We start from the raw sequence: 22049 nt of genomic DNA, 5'->3' as shown, positions 1-22049 counted from the left end.
TGTTACGTGCGGGTGCAGAACTATCCTACTGGGACCTTTGACGGAGCCTTCAATAGAGGACCATCACCTTCCCTGAAATGTCTGTTTTAGTAGCTGTTCATATGTAAGCATTCCTTGTGTGATATCCGTTCTGGAGCATCTGTTCTTTGCAGTGAAGGTCCAGATGGGTGTTACCAGTTAGGCCCCTTTCACACAAGCAGCTTGTGTCAGGGAGAGCACCCGTCCTGACCTCCCAGCACTGCCGGGGCGCATAGCATTATATTGATTTATGATGCCACGTAGCCCTTACAGTTCTGGAATGTATTGGATAACACCGACAGCATTATGTCAGTGTTATCCAATACATTCCAGAACTGTAAGGTTTACATAGCATCCTAAATCAGTATAATGCTGGGAATTCGGGACGGGAGCTGCTGCATACTCGCGCAGCGAGTACGGAGCGTGGAACTCGTTCGCCTGAAAGGAGCCTTAGGGGGGTGTCCTTGGACAGTATGATACTGGCAACACTGGTTGGATAGTGTCAATGTGCAGTGACACACCCCCAACTGGTAAAATCCATATGGTCCTTCAATGCAAATTACTGGTAATTCATTCATAACTTCTAGCAGGAATAATAAAGGAGTGGCACAACAGTCTATAGCAGGCATGTCCAAACTGCGGCCCTCCAGCTGTTGCAAAACCACAACTCCCAGCATGCTCTAATAGCTGTAAGCTATCCAGGCATGCTGGGAGTTGTAGCTTTGGAACAGCTGGAGGGCCGCAGTTTGGACATGCCTGGTCTATAGACTAGATGCTGCAGACTTAACCTGTCACGTCTCCTGACATGTCTGTCTTAAGGGGCCCATACACCTTCAATAGCTGTCGACCAAACAGTTGTTTCGACTTCGATCCCTCTCAACTTCCCCATACACATAGTGCAGAGTACACGATCCTCTCTGCTCAGCTGAGCGTGTATGTGTTTTCAGTGGGGAGAATGGAGAAAACTGCTGCCCGACACTTCTGATGGATTCCTATGTCCATGAAGAACATAATCTGTTGTGTATGAGGGCCTCCTGATGGTCCCATAAACTGCAATCTCTGTTTATGGTAGGGATTGAAATCTACTTCCTTTTGCTTCATAATTATGGCAACCACCTAATAATACTGTTGGGTGCAACGTAATGGGATCTGGCCCTGCTGCACTGCAGTCACACCTTGTAAGTCAGAAGATGTTCAGAAAGTCTAATTATGCTCCCCAAGTCTCCCCAGCATGTCCCTGTCAGTGCTTGTCATGTGCCGTATGCTTCATGCCAAGGATCTGATCTCATGTGAGATCTGAAGAGTATTCTAAGGCTAGTTTCACACCGGCGTTGGGTCTCTCTGGATCCGGCAATGCCGGACGCCACTGCGTTCCCATCCGGCCCCATTAAACTATAATGGGGACCGTTGGAGATCCAGCTGTAATCTGGCAAATCTGCCGAGAATCGTTAAGGGCGAGGACCGTTGCGCAAAATAGCTTGCACATGTAGTGTCTCTTGTGTCTGTTATGCCACGGACCTGCCGCTTCCATTATTTCCTGTAATGAAACAGAACAGCGTAAATAGCACAACAATGTGAATAAAGCCGTACACAATAACCTGTATTTACTGTAGTATGTATAGATTGCTATCTGAGGAATGTTGTCGCCCTTCCTGCGTTAAAAATGTTTGAAATTTTGTAATTTATATATTACAAAAATGACTTTTCTTTTGCTTTAGTAACTGAACATCTTTGTTCAACATAAATTTCAGTCTTTTAGTTTTTACGTTTCACCATCGAAAGAAGGAAACCAGTGAAGGAATTCTTAATTTTCATGAACTCTACTCTTCTACTGAGGTCAGCGCTGAGTTATTATGTCTTGCAGTCTACTTCCTGTGCTGGTATTTACTTGTGCAAGTAATGTCACTGTAACACGGTCCCTGGGCAATGTGGGTTTGAAAGCGGATACCAGAGTTTTTTTTTTTTTTTTTTTTTTTTTTTTTTTCTTCTTAAATGATCATCAGACAAAAATCTATATTGAATTAAAGACTTCAAGCTAGAAATTGTGGTGGCTTTTGTAACTTTGCCATTTTAAGGTAATGAGCTTCTCTGAGCTTGTCAAGCGAGTGAAAGGGCAAAAATATTAACTGCTTAATTGTTTTCTCCATCAGTGAAAGAACGTTCCGCTCCTCGGATAGAGAGCACTTTAATTGAGGGCCTGTCCTGCGTAAAGTCTGCCTCCAGTGTCAGTGGCCTGGAGACAAATATAGTTTTAAAAAAGCTTGGAAAAGTTGGTTTCATACAAGGCTTTTTAGGGAAAAAGGCTCATTTGTCGTGACCTTTTTTTCTATTGTGTTTAAAATGAAGCACAAAAACCTAAAAACCACCACAAAAGACTGTATAGGTAGTTCTTATCCAGCTTTCCACATCCAAAGAGAGACTAACCACAGTACAAAAAAAATGAATCTCCAATTTATCTGTAAGTTTGGACCAGAAAACAGCGTTATCGTGACTACCACAGGAAGCCCTGAGAGGTATATTGCTTAAGTGGCATCCTGCAATGGTGAGTTTCTCTCAGCTTCTTCTTTCTTTCTTCGGTCAGTTCATAACCCCATCAGTGCCTGCACTGATAGTGCTGAAGTTAAGATCTTTAACCTCAGGCCCACATGGAGCCCCACTTGGGTTCTGTTGAACCAAACTCATAGGGTTTTATGATGGTTAAGTTGGGTTTAGTAGAACTTCGGGGGATCCAGGTGTTATGGTTGTAATGCACAAGAACCTCATCCGTGTTTTGCGAACTGGTCTAAATCTGACCTTTACCAGCAAACCTTCTTCTTTGGCTGAAGGCTACGGTCTATAGAACCAGGATTTTTTTTCTTTTTAATGGCATTTTATTTACATGTAGAAAGGCGTGACCAAGTGTGGACCATCAATAGCTCCATGTTGCCTGTTTATGGTTATGTATTTTTTTTTTTTTTTTTTTACTCTCGCACCTGTGGAGACCCTAAATCTTTTTTCTGTAGTGGACAAACAATAAAGCATGGGTCAAATTCATGGTAACCTCATAGTCGGTGCCCTCAGAGAGCAGACACATTTGTCTCTGGAAGGGTATGACCCAAACTTCTTATGGAAGCCTTGGATACATCTTCTTACTCACTCTCTGAGTACATTGATGATCTGAGAAAGGAATCCCTTTTTTGTGCCTCTTCCTAAATTTATGACCTCTATAGCCTCTTCGATCAATGGCAAGAAACCTGGACAGCTGCTTTCTAGACTATTGGTGGTCAGCTGGCTTTTAGTGGAAAGGGCATTAAATCATTAAGGTCTGATTGAGAACGGGATATTTTTGCCTTTTCTCCTTTTTTTTTTTTTTTTTTTTTTTTTTTTACCTTTTTATCTCTTTTATGCCTGCCAAATACGCATTAGGACAGTCATACAAAGCAGAGAGGGGTGCACCTAGCTTTTCTGCTGGCTGAGGAAAAAGCTAAAAATGGCACAAGTGCAGCCCCTCCCACCCCATGCCAAATTCTCAACTTAACCCCTTCCCTACAGCCCTGCTGTTTTTAAGGTGCAGGAGGGATATGCATACATTTACACTTCCACAATGGAAGCGCTTTTTGCCCATGGCTCATCCGCTGGCCCTACTTGGCCCTACCTGGTACCACCTGAGGCAATCTCCTCACTTCGCCTCATTTGCGGTGCACCCCTGAAAGCAGATCCCAGTTTTCTAAGGCACATTCATGTGAATTCAGCACACTTTCAACAATATTCTGGGCCTTTTGTGCATCTATTTCACGCCTATATATTTATGCTTGTGCCCCATAGTTGTTTCATAGATCTGTAGGACACTACTACTAGTGCACTAGATTTGACTATTTTAAGAATTTTTTTCTGACTTCTCTCATGTTTAAATATGAAACTATTTGTACCAAGATGATTTTTGAACCAGTTTTTCTCGTACGTTTTAAAGGATCATCATGCCCTATACCAACCGGATTTGTTTACAGGTGTGATCCTATTGTGTGTGAGTCTGAATGTCTAAACGGCTCTGTATTCATCATGGTAAATTAGCACCATTTCAGTAAAGAATCCTTTAGACTGCCTGAAGGAGCAGGCAGTTATCGGGAAGGGACCTTTCCTTCCCAATAACTCTTTGCTTGACGTTTTCTGCCCAATAACTCCTTGCTGTAACGGCCAATATGGACTAAAATGTGTATGGTCGTGTCTGTGAAATGATTGTTCACCAGATGTTTGCGTGTATTAACCATTAACCAACTCCTATCCATGCTCCCTTTCACATATATGCACTGTTCCAGTTTAGTTCCCCTACAGTGTGGTGCAGAAAACGCTGGAGGGGAATCGATGCCCGTTTTCTATGGCATCGTTCTTCTACATCCGGTGCATCAGTCGTGGTATCGGACAGAGGAAGGCTGCATGCTCAGTTTTTTCTGTCCGGCGCTGTTCAGAAATGCAGTACACATATATCGGCTATATCCGCTATATATCGGCTCCCACAAGGTATACCTATGTGTGCACGTTATTTTCTCGATAGGGTTTGGTACGATTGTAGAAACCCATTTAAGTGGGCTAACTTTTAGTCCTTTTGGGTCTCCCTCATGATGTGACGCAAAGTGCCAAGATACGCTATGAGTAATAACTTTAGGGTTAATGCTTGAGCGATGCTCATTCATGCGTTCTCTCAGAGTTTGGGTTGTTCGACCTACATAAAGAATGTTACAGGGGCACTGTAGTAGGTAGATCACGTTAGAAGCACCGCAATCCATGGTATGTTTCAAGGAAATAGGTTTTTGTGGTGGAGTTTAAAGTTACCCATAGAATTCTCAGAACTATTAGCTTAAACGTAAGAAGCTCAAGTTTGCCTGATTTCCTCTTTTTTTCCAGAAGCAGGTGAACATTTTGTGTGTCATGATCTGCATGGTTGGTTCTCGCCAGGTTGGTTTCGGGTTTAGTTTCTGATTGTAGGAGGCTATCGGTTCTGGCACAAGCCACACTTCCCCCTGAGTTTCCGTAGCTCAGTCTGCCCCCGTGGAGGCCATTAGATTGTGTGTATCACTGAGTAACTAGACTGGGTTTAGATTATAGAAGGTTTAGCCTTTATCATAGTGAAACAAACATCGTGCTTTGTGCATTGTTTCTTTGTTATCTGTGCTGTCAGTGGCTTCTCTACAGATGAACGGGAATACAAGAGACATCCTGTACCAGCCAGATGAAATATGCTGAGATCAGTGCTACTGTCGACTGCGTGGCATCTTTTCTGTTTAGCACCACAGAACTTTTGTTTGGTGCTGCTTTTATTATTTTTTATATCCTCGGTGAGCGGATTTCTTCACTATTTGTTTGTGTAGGTAAGTGAGGTCGGATTGGATCATATCTAGAATGTGGCCAAACTAGTTGCACACTATCCCTTTCCTCTGGCACCGACACCTCACTACCTGAGCCAACTCTTGGCTCTTGCAGATCCTGAATTCCTCTGGTTGCATTTAGTTTGATTAATGTGGTCTTTGTTTTTTGGACTGATCATTTTAACCATTTAGTACCTTTCTGATCACCTTCCCAGATTTGCATGTTTTTTTTCTCTCTCAGTAGATCTAATATTTTCCCCCAAAAAAATGACCAGCAAATCTAAGGCTGACCATACATGATGAGATCAGTCAATGGAAATGGCTGATTTTGTCCATTTGGCCGACCAGCAATTTGAAATGCTACAGTCATACATGATGTCCAATGGGAGGCTTCATTCTATCAGAAAAGTGATCCATCATGTTCGTTTAAAAAAAAAAAAACATGTACATTATAGTTCAGTTTGGCCCAGATACTGCTGGTGGGATTGTTCGTACAAGTCGTCCAAAGTACGATCGTTCATTCTCATTCTGGTAGGTATAATCGTATTGCTAACTTAAGGTCTTTTGACTCTGGTTAATATGTCTCCTATTGTTTCTAGCAGGAGGCTGCGCTGTTGTTGGTGCAGCAACTGCGCCAAAAACTAACATGTCCTTTCTTTGCAAGGTGCTTAGATGGATCTGCCGGAAGCCTCAGTAGGTGTCTGCTCGCAATTTAGCTCCATTTAATGGTGTCAAACTGCGAGCTGGTGCACAGACATAAAATTGGAGAACCATGTTTGAAACCGACACATGACCCAGTGACAAGACCCACTAATGTGGCCAGTGATTGGCTGCAACGACCATGTGACCCACATCAAACCGGATGTTGAGGCAGGGAGACTGGAGATCTGCAGCTGTTTGTCGACATCTGTCCCACCTTACTCCCTATACACATACACATACAGGCTTGATTCGGTGTATATGTTTTCAATAGGGTAAGAGGATTTGGGGGTACTATCTCTACATGGGGAGAGAGCGCCTTAGTCTGTGTGAGGAGTCTTATAGGCCATACGTGCTCCTCTGGAATTCTGGGAAGAAAGGGATGCAAATGAGCTGCTAACAAGCTCTGCCACTAATGCCACCAGATGTAAGGCAGCTATCCTAGAAGTCAATGTTTGACCCTTTAAACAGGCCTTGAGACATGACTCAGATATTAAATAAGCCAGACAGCTTGTTTCCGGAAAGCAACAGCCAAACATGTCTGGTGGTGGCTTTTCTCGTGGGAGAACAAAAGAATGGAGTGAAAAAAATTCTATTTGCCCCATTCTTTTCTCCCACTACATCATCTGTTGGACGAGAGCTAGGAGCTTCCCAAACACATTACACTGATGGCTCTTCCCGCTAAAAACGGTGGTTTCGACAATACACTCTGTGTGGGGGACCTTGAAGCTCTCAATACACATAAAAGTTGTCCAAAATTGCATATTTTGACCATTTTAGCTACCTTTTGTTTGAGGTTTATGTGATAACATATTTTGCCAGGCAATAGGAAAGTATTGTTATCAGTCAGGTTAGAGTTTTTTAATCTGTTGTCAGCAGGGCTGGCCGAATACACAGCTGACCAGTTGCCACATTGCATAGGTTTTGATGGTTGCATAGACTATTGATAAGTTTCCTTCTGGCAGATCATAATTAGTGTTGAGCGAACTTGTGTTTTAAGTTCAGCGTCTAAAGTTCGGGTTATCGAAGAATCGCGTTATGGATTCTAAATTCAGTTATGGTCCGTGGTAGCGGAATCCATAACTCGATTCTTCGATAACCCGAACTTTAGAGGCCAAACTTAAAACACAAGATTGCTCAACACTACTCATAATCTCATGTGTAGGGCCAGCATTAGAGTGACTGATTCTGAGAATTTCTGTGCAAGTTGGAAGTGTTTCAGACTATTAACAGCCTCTAGTGTTGTGACCAAAAGTATGCTAGATGCGGGAACATCAATCACTTCACTGGTTTGTTTACAGAAACATGGACTTGTATAAAGCTAAAGTTGGATTTAGACGAACCAATAATTGTCCAGATTATTGGAAATGACAGTTCCTGCAAACGCTCGTTCCCAATAATCTAGCAATCTAAATCTGCTCCGAGCAAACACTCATTCATCTGGTGATCCTGTAGTTCGTGCAGGCACCACCAATCATCGTTTCTAAGCAGCAGATCGTACTGTCTAAATGGCGATCTGCTGCCCAGGAACAATAATTGTGTATGGGGACGAGGCATTGCTACCAATCCCTCGTTCTTTTACAGTGAATACATCAATACATGCAAACACAGCGGCGTCTTCTCTGAGTGAGCAGCCGTCAGGAAGGAACGCTTCGGCTGCTCCATTGGCCCGTCTAAACCGGTCTTGAGTGCCTATATCTGTACCAGGATTGGCGGCTTTTTGTCTGTTTTTGTTTGTAGTATCTGGTTGGATGGAGTTCACACTGAATCCGTTTCACAGAGGTGTCATTATTGTAGAACTTAAAGGGTTCTCCGGGCTACAGATATTGATAACCTATCAGGATAGGTTATCAGTATCAGCTTGGTGGGGGTCCAATACCCAGCTCCCCTGCCGATCATCCGTTTTGACCAGCTGTAACAGAATGGAATTGCGGATGTGTGAATGGAGCCTTAAGGAAAGCTTACTTTTCAACACTGTCTCCTTTCTCCTTCTCCTCCCAGCCTTCGATGCTCCGCTGGGCCCCCTCGCGGAAAGCATCCATTTTTAACCTTGAGCCAATCATTGGCTGCGGCAGTGACGGGATCACTTTTCTTCATGTGACCATTTGTCATGACGTAAGGTGAAGCAACGTCAAACTGGATGATTTCGGCGGGGGAGCCCAACATAACATCGCATGCCCAGAGGCGATGGAGCGAGAAGCAGGCAAGTCGGCTTCCCTTTACAGGTCCTGCTAAGTGTGCGTGTGTGCGACCGCCCTCCATTATTGCACAGAATGAAAAAGGGAATGTTCATTTCAGCCTGAAATACTTGTCGAAAGTCCAGAATGTAGAAATCAAAGTTCAATGTGCAAACTCTTGTACTGCAGCCACCCTACTATAACCAGCGATCAGTAGACTTCAGAGACTGGTTTGAGGTTTTTTTTTTTGGGTTGGGGTTGGCCATGTTTTAAAGAGTCCTTGATTGTCTATGGTGTAGTTGTCCATTACATGAGCAACCCTTCAGTGAAAGTAACTACATGTTGTTGAACATTGTTCGTCCTTTAATTAGTGTGACAATCGTTCACCAGACAGTTGATGGTGCCATGACTTTTTAACCATCAACCTACTTCTATCTATGTGTATCCAGTGCCTCTTGGACTAGGTGATGTTTTGACCAAAAAGTGACCATTAGGTCACTATGGATGAAATGTGATCTTGGCCTTGACATAACACAACAGTTGAAGACTTCTTTTTCTTCAAAAGTTCCTGGGGTTCCTGTAAAATCTCTCGAATTGAGAAGATTGATCATGGATGATATGAATCTCACTAGTACCATAAATGTGGACTGCACTACTTGGTGGTTTCTCAGAAGAGGAACGTCTGAGCCCTTTTGCCTGTCTCACTTTTTGCTGTAGGAAATCTCATTACTGCTCTAATATTGAAATTGGATGATGGCTCTTTGTACAGTATATTCCTTGAAAGCTTCACTATAGAAATACAACCTTGCTCAGAACACCTGGAACATGAGTAGGTTACAGATCATTCCTAGAAAGTGAATAGGCCCCAGTAGGTTGTTATGGTATCGTTGGAATGTGTAAGCACATAAGCTGAGTTTTGTTAATGATTTTCAGTATTTTTTTGCCGTTTTTCAGCAGTTTATACCTTTAACGAGACTTCATTGTGGGTTGTTTGTGTGCATCTTCCACAGGAGGTGTTGAACAAGTAACGTCTCTTGCTGGCATGCAGGCCGGGTTTGTCTGGAGTACATTAAAACCTGCCAAAATGGTGCCTGGCAAAGTGTGCCGTCCTTTTCTTCTGAAGATCTGGCCTATTGTCCATCTGCACATTTCATAAAACAAATGTCTTTTCATGCCCGTGTGCGTGCTCTGACACTGTTCCGGGTCACTGGTCCATTTAAAGGCTACCCCCCCCCCCCCCCCCCACCATTGTTAGGTGCTCAAAACCTGGCCTGTGAATTTCGGATGCTGAACTATTTTTAAGTGGAACTTTTTTTTCTGAGCTTGTTTATCAGTCTCTGTGAACGCGCAATGTATTAACTCATGCATTGTGGTCATTTTCATCGACCACATATGAACCAATCAACCATAACATTAAAACCAAGTAAGGTGAAGAACGTTGGGGGCAAATTCACAGGCAGCGGGTTTGTTGCAGAAATTTCTGCAGCCGCCTCATTCATCTGAATTCGGCGTGCAGAAATTTTCCCCAACAAATTTACTGTGTGTGACTCTGGCTTTCCAGGCCACCTATTGATATATTCTACAGCCGGTGAAATGTTAGTTCTTGAAGTTGGGCCCAGGCAGTAAACTGCAGTATCCAGCTAGGCCAGGTCCAGTAAATCCCGGTAGGTTGTCAATGGGCTCTGGCAGTGAACATCCGTATCCGGCTAGGCCAGGTCCAGGGAATCCTGGCAGGCTGTTGTTTGCTGAAACAGAATGCTGGATCTGTTCAACACAAGTGTGACCCTGCTCTGAGGTGAGTTATCTTGACAAGTGCCAAAATGTGATGGCTGGATCACTGGGTCAGATCATCTCCAAAGTGGAAGGTCTTGTGGTGCATTCCCAGTATGCAGTGGTTAATGCCTACCAAAAGTGACCTGAGGAAGGACAACGGCAACATGGTCATTGGTGAACAAGACGTTCAAGAGGAGAGAAGGCCAACCCATCTAGTCCGGTCCTATTTCAACACAAGCTGCTAGAAAAGTTAAAGGGATTATCTGGTAATTATTATTAATGACCTAGCCTTAGGATAGGTCATCAATATCGGATCAGTGGGGGTCTGACAAACGGGACCCCCGCAGATCAGCTTTTAGAAGAGGCCGGGCACTCTGTAAGTAATTTGGCCTCTTCGTGGCCATGTGACGTCACGTTGATCGGTCACATGGCCTAGTTGAATCTTAGCCCCATTGAAGTGAATGGGGCTGAGCTGTAATACCAAGCACCGCCGCTATACGATGGATGGCACAGTGCTTGGAAGGTGCTGGGAACTAGCTGCACTCCCCAGAGATCCGGCTCCCATCACCCCCACCAATCAGCTGTTTGAAGAGGTAGCGCCTCCTGTGCGAGCGCTGTTTCTGCTTTCAAATTGCCTGTGCGCCATCCCAGTGAGGCGGAGCAGTGTAATTAAAACTGCTCGCCTGGTTCACTTGAATAGGACGAGCAGTTGTAATTACACTACGCTGCCTCTACCAAGGAAACAACGCGCAGGTAATTTTGATGCAGAAGCAGCGCCCGCACAGGAGGCGTTACCTCTTCACAATGCTGATGGGTGGGAGTGACGGGAGTCAGACCCCTGCATATCTGATATTGATGACCTATCCTGAGGATAAGTCATCAGCATTGTAGTACTGCACAACCCCATTAATGTTGGACACATCAGAGGTCTTATGGTGTTAAAGCTGTCTTTGGTGACGGGATGCTAACCTATGCAACATTAGGCCGGTGATTTTCATGTCCTGGAGGATTGGTGTGTGTGTGTGTGTGTGTGTATGGATAAACATAACCTTAAAGGGGTTGTGTCACATCAGCAAATAGCATTTATCATGTAGAGAAAGTGAATACAAGGCACTTACTAATGTATTGTGATTGTCCATATTGCCTCCTTTGCTGGCTGGATTCATTTTTACATCACATTATACACTGCTCGTTTCCAGGGATTACGACCACCCTACAATCCTGCAGCAGTGGTCGTGCTAGCACACGATATGGAAAAGCACCAGCCTCTCTGTTGGCCGGGACTGTGGGAATGCACATAGTCCGGCACTTTTTCCTATAGTGTGCAAGCACGACCATCTCTGCTGGATTGTATGGTGGTCGTAACCCCTGGAAAGGAGCAGTGTATAATGTGATGGAAAAATGAATCTAGCCAGCAAAGGAAACAATATGGACAATCGCAATACATTATTCCTCAAGGAAATACCGTATCTGCAAAATGAGACACTCCATTCACTGCAAAGGCAGAAATCCCCAGTGGATATTCACAGCATAAACGGACATGCTGCGGATTCAAAGTCTGCACCTCAGGACAGTGTGCGCTTCGGATTTATTTGTGCAGCGTGTAGATGTCCGCAGATCTCATCCATTTTGCTGAGAGTTGCTGCATGCAGGTCTGCGGTGTTTGCTCCATCACTTCTAGCCGAGCTCCAGTTATATACAGCAGATATAGCCATTGTCCAGCATGTCTGTAGCATCAATAGTGCATCTGGAGGCATTGAGCAATGTAGGCTTTACGTTTTTTTTTAGTGCTCCCTATTGTGAGTTCCAAGGGGAGGCTGAAATTGATGCAAGGGCAAAGCCACGTGGAGTGGGAGGTGATCTGCTGTGCTGGAGACTGCAGGTGGCGGTTCGTGGCTAGCCCTAGTGGTCTAGATGAGGTAGAAAGTTGGGTCTTTGTCATTCTTGTCCAAGTTGGGTTCCTTCAACTTCTCAGCCCACGTATGGTATGTGCCCACCAACATGGTCTTGCACACAAGTGTATAATGATAGATTGGTACTTTCCCATTTCTTCCCACTTTGAGTAGTAGTTTGATGGTTGAAAATGCCTTGTGGAATGACCCCCCGCCCTGTTTGTATTACATGTAGCTTTATGCAATTACTTGTTATCAGGATGTATAATCCCCTCTGCTGGGCTCTCGGGTTCAGCCTCTCTGTCCTGGCCTCGGTTTGGCCTGTTTCCCAACCTCTGCAGTTTACCAGGTTTCTTATCTTGATTTGGCTGCTCCCAGATCCTGTGTCAAGTGTCACCAGCTTCAGAATATTAACCACATGGAATGTGTCCTGTAATGCATTCATCTGTGCTGACGAAGAGACCTGAGCTAGATGATTGCTGTGGCTGTGTGCTGGATATGACGGGTGGGCAGTATTTTCTCTGTCTAATGGCGTCTTTACATGATCCTACCCAGCAGGTAGTTATCGGGAATGATCTGTTTGTTCGTTCCTGATAATTGCCTGCTTGTCTTAAATAGTGAGAGCTACATTGACGTGCAGCAATCAACTCCTCTGAATGGGGACAGGGGATCACCGCTGCTCATTCCCATGGAGAATCATTGGGGTCATTTATCAAAGACTGGCTTTTTTCACCTGTCTTTGATAACCCAGTATGATTAAGTGCAGGCCTCGTCATAAATTAGGCTCGCCTCCTTCAGTCCATGTGCCTGGGATAAAAACTATTCCAACCCATGACGGAAGTAGTTTTCAGTCCTTTTTTACGTCTGCAAATTTGGGCTGTGCCCCATTAGCCCTGCCCTCGCCACTCCCAGCTAGTGAGGACAATAAAAACAACAAAAAGCAATAAAATATTGTAGCACAGGTGTTTTTTGTTTTTTTACCAAAATCTGGCGTAGCAATATTAGTAAGTAGACCCCATAGTTTCTGGGCAGCAGATCTCTGTTTAGACAGCACAATCTGCTGGCCAGAAACACAGATTTAGGTGCCCACATCAGCAATGGTTTTACCCGATTGCTCATTCATGGGGTTATTGGCGGCACCTTTACACAGGGCAATCATCGGCAATCCTCCGTGTAAAGGCTCAGTCACTGCATGCAATGTACAGATCTAACCCTCCATCTCCGTCTCGCAGTGATGTCTCTGATGTGTTTGCGGTATTTGTCATATACCCACAGCAGAAAGAGATCTAGCATCGCAGTTTGTGGCTTCCTCTGTACTCTGAGTGTCTATGCTAATATATATATATAATTTTTTTTTTACATTACACCGAGTGAAATTGGTCCTGTAAGAAGTTCCTATTAGATCTGACCGCCAGTAGTGTCCTATAAGTGGGTAGACCAGCACCCTCTTAGACTCTAGGCAATTATCAGTAACAAACTGTTAGTTTCCGATAACTGCCTGCTCATCGGAGGAGGCAAGAGCTGCATTTAAATGTAGCAATCACCCCTGCTGTATTAGGACGAGCTATTGTTACTGTGATCGCTCATCCCCCATAGCGAGTCATTGTTCCTGGGCAGCCGATCCCTGTTTAGACGGCACAATCTGCTGCCAAGATGATTTAGGTCTCCACCATCGATGCCTTCTCCCAATGAGCAAGCATTTGCTCGATCATCAGGCGATTGGCTGCACACAGGGCAAATATAGGGAATGAGCGCTCATGGAAACTCTTCACCCCAGGCATTGCCCCAGTTGTCGCCCTGAATAAAGGGTATTGGCAGGCATCCGGGCATGGACTCAATGCTTTGGTAGATCATATACCAGTCACTGGGTTCCCCATATGCCCATTACCCAACAGTTAACATTCAGGTAACTGCACAGAAGCTTTGTATTGTCAGGTTAGTGAATGGTATGTTATTTTATTAGTTTTTTTTTTATACTGTTTTTCATTATAATCCGTTGCTTCAGTCTATACATTTCGCTGACTAGATTTAAGGAAATATTTCTGCCTTTTTATTTTTTTAGAGAATCAAGACAGCTTACACCAAGTGGTACATGAACGCCTGGGAGACCTGCTGCGGGTGCTGAAAGGGGTGATAAGCAAGCACCAAACTCTTAATTCTGTGGATATTCTTGGCGCAGCTGGGACGGTGATCGCTAAGGTGAAAGGTGAGCGATGGGATCGGGATGGCCAGTGTTTTGCTATTAGCTATGCATTTGGGCTCCTGCACATGACCATATGTATCTCACGGTCCACAACACACATATAAAAAAAAAAAAAAAAGATGACATCCGTGTGACGTCAGTGTTACATTTATTTTTTTGTGGATCCGTTGTAACAATGCCTATCCTTGTCCGCAAAACGGGCAAGAATAGAACATGTTCATTTTTTTGCAGAACGGACATACGGATAAGGAATGCACACAGATTTTTTTTTTTTTTTTTTTTTTTGCAGCACCATTGAAATGAATGGTTCCATATATGGGCCGGAAAAAAAAGTAACGGACACTGACAAATAATAAGTTTGTGTTCATGAGCCCTTAGTGCAGAGTACAACCCAGAACATGGATTTTTTTTCAGTTCAATGGTGATACATTTCTAGGAACAGAATATGTTTTTTCATCCTGTCTACTAGTATATATGAGTCCTCTTCTTTTATGTCTTCAGTGTTGAGCAGAACGTATCTAACGTCCTGTGTATTCAGGGGTTGTCCAGGATAAGAATAACATGGTTGCTTTCTTCTGAAAACAGCACCACCCCTGTCCATGGGTTGTGGCTGGTATTGCAACTCGACTCCATTGGAGTCAGTGGCGCAGGGATGCAATACCACACGCGACCTGTCGACAGGGGTGGTGCTGTTTTTGGAGGAATGCAGCCATGTTTTTCAACCTCTTTTAAGCTTGCATTGCACATAACATAATTGGTGACCAGAGTGGCTGATTTTGGCCATTTCAGCTGACCATTGTTTGAAAATTATTCACAAGCGATCGTTCACATTGGCGACTACTGTATAGAGGGCCAGTCCTTCACCACTTTGCTTATTGACTCCCTGTTTTGGCCAGTTTAATCTGGCTTTTTGTTTTTTGGGACCTTTCGTTCAAATGTAACCACAGACTCATTGGCCGCATTCCTTGGTTGGCTAGCTTTAAAGGGGTCTTTTGAGACTAGTGAAGAACGCTTGAAGTGCAGCCACTCTCATTCTTGGAGTCTGGTATTTCACTTCAGGCCTATACAATTAATGGTATGGAGGCAGTACTGGGGATGCGACTTTAACCCTTTCACGACCGGGCCTAAAAAAGGCCTAAATGTCCAGGCAATTTTTTCGTGATTTTGTGTAATGTTTTTTTTTTTTTTTTTTTTTCTTGACCCTAACTTTATTTGTTTGACTACCCAAATAATTTTTGCAATGTTTTTTTTTTTTACTTGATGCTTAATACTTTTTATTAGTATGTTTGTTTGTTTTTTTAGATTTTTTTTATTTATTTTTGCCTTTCTTTTAGATTTATCGGTAATTGGGGGGAAAACGACTAATTCCCATTAAAAAGTTATAAAAAAAAAAAAGTTTTAGCTTTTTATTTCTTAAATATTAAAACTGACACAAATTCATTTTTGCAATGAATTCCCTATTTTGTTTTCATTTTGATATATAACATATATAGGTTTGAGTGAACGGGGAGACTATGGTGACGGTTTCCGTTAGCGACATCATTTAAAAAAAAAATATAATATTTATTATTATTTTTTACTTATATTTTAATTTATTTTTGGCATTTAATATGTCCCCCAGGAGGTCATTAAAAGACCTCTGGAGGACTGACTTTTTTTTTTTTTTTTTTTTGATGACTGTATTTGTGAGTTATAACTTTTCATGACTTTTTAAACACCTCAAACTTTTGTTGCAAGGACCTTTTTATGCGACGTTTCTTGACACTTGAGTGGCGGGGCTGAAAACAGGTGTAAAAGAGATGGAAAAACTACTCCCATTCGGAGGCTGGAGAAGTTTTTACTCTAGGTGCACGGACTGCTGCAGGTGCACTTAATTTAGGACTAGGTGCACGCCTCTTCATAAATGAGGTGAATCCTCTGGTGGAGGGGGGGGGACGGGGTGAAAAAAGCAAGTCTTTGTAAGTGACCACCAATGTTGTAGGGGTCCGGCTACAGTTTTCTGTATACCAGAGTGTTAGAAAATCTATAATAGTAATCATATCACAAGGATATAAAAAAAAAAAAAAAAAATGAAAAAATCTGTTAAAATACACTAGAAATGTGCAAGCTTTTTGGGTGTATCTGTGTGCCTGGTTCCTAAGATCCCTGCTGTAAGGTACTTTATCTAATCTTTATACCCCCTGCCCCTTCCAGTTAAAAGCAGTGAATCATGCCGGCCGTCTACAGAATGTATGGCCCGTAGCTCTTTTCTACATGGAAGTTGTGACGTTTAGATTTTTCTTCTGCTTTCACTTCCTTCCATGTGATTCATAGATCCTGATCTTATTACTGGCCGGTTTTGGCGAGTACAATATAATCATCTTCTGTTATCTTAAGGTTTTTAGAGATGGGACATGACTTACATAGTTATGACATTGGCGGCGTGGAGTCATCCATTTATCATGGGTGCAGAGACTGAAGACACATTGCTGAAATTCCATCAATCAGGTAGCGATTATCCTGGAATACAACCGAGGTGTTCTGTACTTCTTGACTTGGCGCTCTTGTAGGACATCTTGTTTGATGTAATGAGGCGTTGAAACATGGATAAGGAGCCCACTACAGATGTGCCATGAAGAACAGCCTATAGTCTCATTTTCCAGTTGTACCTCGAGAGAAGACAGTAAATGTAGATCCCTATACTATAGTTTAACTTATAGTCAGCTATTGCTTGTCCAAGAAGAATCTCCTCCACTTTTGTGCGATCGGCCATATGACTTTAGTTACACGGAGGTGATGGATAAAGGTGCCACTTTCTTAGAGGAGTTCTCTGAGAATGTCTTCAAATGGCCACCAGAAACCTTTCATAGAATGTGAGCAGGACTGGTTGCCACCACATATAGAGCTAGAGCTGACTGGGGGTGAGGGGATGGAGCCTCAATACAAACTATGCTCTGGCACTTGCATATACAACATACTGGTAAGACTTCCTGTCAGGCTGCTCAGCCATGGTGGCATATCGTAGGCAGGAGCTTCAATAATCCACAGCACTCGCCAGTAGTTGATGTAAAATGGTGATTTATTTACTCAGACAGCTAGATTATAGCGACGTTTCGACCATGGTTGGTCTTTATCAAGCTTGATAAAGACCAACCATGGTCGAAACGTCGCTATAATCTAGCTGTCCGAGTGAATAAATCACCATTTTACATCAACTACTGGCGAGTGCTGCGGATTATTGAAGCTTCTGGATGAGTTAGGACCCCCAGCCAGGATCCCTATCTGCGTGCACCACCCGGCTTGAAGCCTGTCTACTCGTCCGTACCCAAGTGTGTGGGATAAGTAGTGCTGCCAATCCCTGAGGTTTTCTATATCGTAGGCAGGATCACATCAGAAGGAAGAAAAATGTAAACCTCACAATTTCCATGTAGAAAAGAGCTATGGGTCATAAATTTTGTAAATGACCAGCATGATTCACAGCTTTTTACTGCAAGGGGCAGGGAGTATAATATTGGGTAATGTAGCTTACAGCAGGGATCTTAGGAGCCAGGCACACAGATACACCCAAACAGTTTGCACATTTATAGTGTATTCTCACCAATACATGTAGTGATGTGATCCTGCCTATGATACGCCATCAAGGCTGAGCAGCCTGATGGGGAAAAGTCACCAGTATACAGTATGTGCATAGTGAGGCCCTCAACCTCTAGCCAGCTCTGCAAGTGGAGGCAACTAGTCCTGCTCAGTTTCTAGGACAGGTTGCTGGCTGCCATTTAAATCATTCCTAGAGAATCCTGGGAATGGCCTGGACTAGAAGAAGTTTGTGGTCTACAGTTTGTGGAATTGGATGGTGGTCCTCGATCAGTACCACGAGAGCGGGTTTTAGGAGTATTTTCAAGATGGGATTGACTCTTAAAAAGTTTTTCATCTGAACAATCCCTTTTAGTATCCTCTTTTTTGGCACATAGGGGGTCATCTATATTAGGCGTATTTTTTGGCGTAGAGTTTATTTGCACCGCAATCCTCGACTTTCCCCACTCATGCCAGGTCTAAAAGAAGAGTGGGCGGGGAAGGGGATGGGCCGGGAGGCTCGTCTCATTCATCCTTTTCTACGCCTGTTTTGGGCATAGAAAATGGTCTAAATGTAAGACTGCTAGGAAGCTGTCTTACATTTAGACCGGTGCTGGATATGAGGCCGGCGCCTCTATATAACTTAAGTAAATCCACAGCCAGTGCAGGGGCTTAAGACTGCCATCTAAAATGCCGACCTTAATAAATGACCCCCGTAGTTTACACTTTACAGAGCATAGAGTCACTCTGGTGGACTCTTGATGGGTGCCTATCTGCGGGGGACTCAAAAAGACTATTTGATGGATACCAGTTGATGCTACTGCTGCAGGGGGATGTTGAAATTTGCAAAGAGCCTGCCCCAACTAGTATCACTGGCCTGGGCGGGGCTAAGCTCTGTTCACTTGAATGGAGCTTAGCCCCGCCCAGGCCAGTTGATACAAGTCATTAGATCACTGGGCCTACGGTAAACATTGCAAAGGCTGCGGCGCTGCTGGAGCGCAGCTGCCATCTCAAACAGCTGATCGGCGGGGGTCCCAGGTGTCGGACCCCGCCGGTCAGATGCTGATTATCTATCCAGAGGATAGATCATCAGTTTAAACAAAGTGCAGAACCCCTTTAAAGAAGGGGAGAACGGCTTACTTGAGTAATAGGGATGAATGTAATGAATATGCAGAGATTCCCCAACTATCTGGTGCTCACAGATATATATTAAAAGGAGATTATCTTAAAAAAATAAAATAAAAATGATGTTGCGAAAGGTGGTCAGTAATCCACACTTTGTAAGAAAGGCGCTATGTAGGCATAGCTCCTGCAAGGGTGGCACTATGGGGCATAACTACTGTGTGGGAGCCCAATGGGAGTATACCTACTGTGTGGGAGCACTATGGGAGTATACCTACTGTGTGGGAGCACTATGGGAGTATACCTACTGTGTGGGAGCACTATGGGAGTATACCTACTGTGTGGGAGCACTATGGGAGTATACCTACTGTGTGGGAGCACTATGGGAGTATACCTACTGTGTGGGAGCACTATGGGAGTATACCTACTGTGTGGGAGCACTATGGGAGTATACCTACTGTGTGGGAGCACTATGGGAGTATACCTACTGTGTGGGAGCACTATGGGAGTATACCTACTGTGTGGGAGCACTATGGGAGTATACCTACTGTGTGGGAGCACTATGGGAGTATACCTACTGTGTGGGAGCACTATGGGAGTATACCTACTGTGTGGGAGCACTATGGGAGTATACCTACTGTGTGGGAGCACTATGGGAGTATACCTACTGTGTGGGAGCACTATGGGAGTATACCTACTGTGTGGGAGCACTATGGGAGTATACCTACTGTGTGGGAGCACTATGGGAGTATACCTACTGTGTGGGAGCACTATGGGAGTATACCTACTGTGTGGGAGCACTATGGGAGTATACCTACTGTGTGGGAGCACTATGGGAGTATACCTACTGTGTGGGAGCACTATGGGAGTATACCTACTGTGTGGGAGCACTATGGGAGTATACCTACTGTGTGGGAGCACTATGGGAGTATACCTACTGTGTGGGAGCACTATGGGAGTATACCTACTGTGTGGGAGCACTATGGGAGTATACCTACTGTGTGGGAGCACTATGGGAGTATACCTACTGTGTGGGAGCACTATGGGAGTATACCTACTGTGTGGGAGCACTATGGGAGTATACCTACTGTGTGGGAGCACTATGGGAGTATACCTACTGTGTGGGAGCACTATGGGAGTATACCTACTGTGTGGGAGCACTATGGGAGTATACCTACTGTGTGGGAGCACTATGGGAGTATACCTACTGTGTGGGAGCACTATGGGAGTATACCTACTGTGTGGGAGCACTATGGGAGTATACCTACTGTGTGGGAGCACTATGGGAGTATACCTACTGTGTGGGAGCACTATGGGAGTATACCTACTGTGTGGGAGCACTATGGGAGTATACCTACTGTGTGGGAGCACTATGGGAGTATACCTACTGTGTGGGAGCACTATGGGAGTATACCTACTGTGTGGGAGCACTATGGGAGTATACCTACTGTGTGGGAGCACTATGGGAGTATACCTACTGTGTGGGAGCACTATGGGAGTATACCTACTGTGTGGGAGCACTATGGGAGTATACCTACTGTGTGGGAGCACTATGGGAGTATACCTACTGTGTGGGAGCACTATGGGGACTGGACAGGATTGGGTGTTTATAGGCATTGCTTGGTGTCTCTGGCAACACTGGTTAGTTTTTGACTGTGCAGAGACACACGCCCAGTTGGTATCACCCACCTGTACCTATTGTACAAACTGCTGGACATTCATTCATAACTTCCAGCAGGAATATTAATGGAATGGCACATCATTGAGTCACAAGCATAGATGCCCCAAAATTATTACATGGGTAATGCAAGTAGTTAGTAAAACAGACCTGTCCGGAGAGGTGACGGCTCCTCTTTAGGCCAAACAAACACTGTTTCCATACGAAGCCATACACCTTGCAGCCCATACCTAGGCCCTGAAGCATGGCCTCCTTTGTTGCTAGATAAAAACGCCTTCTACACAAAACAAATCCACTACTATTAGTAGGAAATGACAGATACACAGAGCGCGACAAACCTTTTCACATTGTGCACTGGGGCCCTGGCCATTGTTGTGCGCGACTATTGTGTGCAGTCAGGATGTCCTGGGGAAAAAGTGCGTGCGTGTTGTGGAGTACTGGGCATTGCTGTCGTCCTTGCAGGCAGAAAAGACAGCAATGGGCAGCGTTGCATACATTACATGCCTGTAAAGGAAGGCAAGTGTCTTGTAATCGGGTTGGACCTCATGCAGATTTTTTTTTTTTTTTTTTTTTTTTTTTAAACTTTGGATGCTTCCATTAGCTCTCATTCCAACTGCAAATGTTTTCCCCAGCACTCAACAGTTCAAAGGCCTAACACAACAGTGACGACACAGCCTTCCTGACACAGGAAAAGTATTCACTGCAGATAAATTCTTGCTTTCAGAGGATTACAGTGTAACAATCTCTATTCTCTCCTGCTTTCTTCAGGGAGGCTGCTGGCGTGAATACCGTTTTAATTTTTTGCCTTTTGTCTGTCGCTTTTTTTCTTGTTTTTATTACATTTTTTGCATGATCTTTGGCGTATGAGTGCATTTGTGTCTTTTTATACGTTGGACTAAGTTTTGGGTTCTTTTGGCCGAGCCCTGAGCTGTGTCTGACCACTGGGAAGGCTTGAGAGGATGGTCCCTAGGTAAGACGTCTTTTTTTTTAAATAATTTATTTTCATGTAGTCGTTTTCCAGTAACTTTCCATCTTTTGTTTTTCTTCTTGTGATATCTTAATTCGGCTCATTAATTTTATGTGCTTAGGTTTGGTATTGCTCAGATTTTAGACGCTGGTTGAATAGAAACCAACGGAAAGTGTGTCTGCGTATATAGATCCTTTAACCTGCCAATGTTTTCCAGGCTTAGATCATGCTTTCTAGATTGCAGACAAAATGCAATCTGCATTCTTCACTTGTGACTACATCCTTTTTTACAAAAGGCTCCGTGGGAACACGGGAGGACATTCCTTTTTTTTTTTTTTTTTTTTTTTTTTTTTTTTTAATCTGAATGGACAGCTCTATTGCAATGTTGTGTATAAAGTAGAAGATAATGGCTTCGTGGGCCATGTCAGGAAGTAAATGGCTGGCGTAGACGTTCTGTCTTTGTGCGGTCAAGCGTTAAATTTTTGTATGTTGTGTTTTTGAAAATGGGAAATTATACATCAAACACACCCTGTCCAGTCGCGCCCCTCCGGCTCATGGCACATTTTTAAGCTCTTCGCTAGGAAAATATGTATATATTTTTTTTATTTTTGGAAAAAAATCTTGGGATC

At 43.9% G+C, this 22049-nt stretch overlaps 1 protein-coding gene across 2 annotated transcripts in view; it reads left to right on the top strand.

Moving 5' to 3' along the window:
- The window catches only part of ARHGAP29 (Rho GTPase activating protein 29), a 111984-nt gene that overhangs the window by 43704 nt on the left and 46231 nt on the right, over positions 1 to 22049 (top strand). Inside the window, exon 3 of one of the 2 annotated variants that reach the window (XM_044300678.1) lies at positions 13964 to 14107. In XM_044300678.1, the coding sequence (XP_044156613.1) occupies positions 13964 to 14107 (144 nt within the window). Of the gene's footprint in view, positions 1 to 13963; positions 14108 to 21219; positions 21424 to 22049 lie in introns of those variants that run through there. The other variant, XM_044300679.1, reaches the window with a different exon arrangement.

Source organism: Bufo gargarizans, chromosome 7 (genome assembly GCF_014858855.1).
Source record: "Bufo gargarizans isolate SCDJY-AF-19 chromosome 7, ASM1485885v1, whole genome shotgun sequence".
Lineage (NCBI taxonomy): Eukaryota > Metazoa > Chordata > Amphibia > Anura > Bufonidae > Bufo > Bufo gargarizans.
This window is presented reverse-complemented; position numbering and strand designations above follow the sequence as displayed.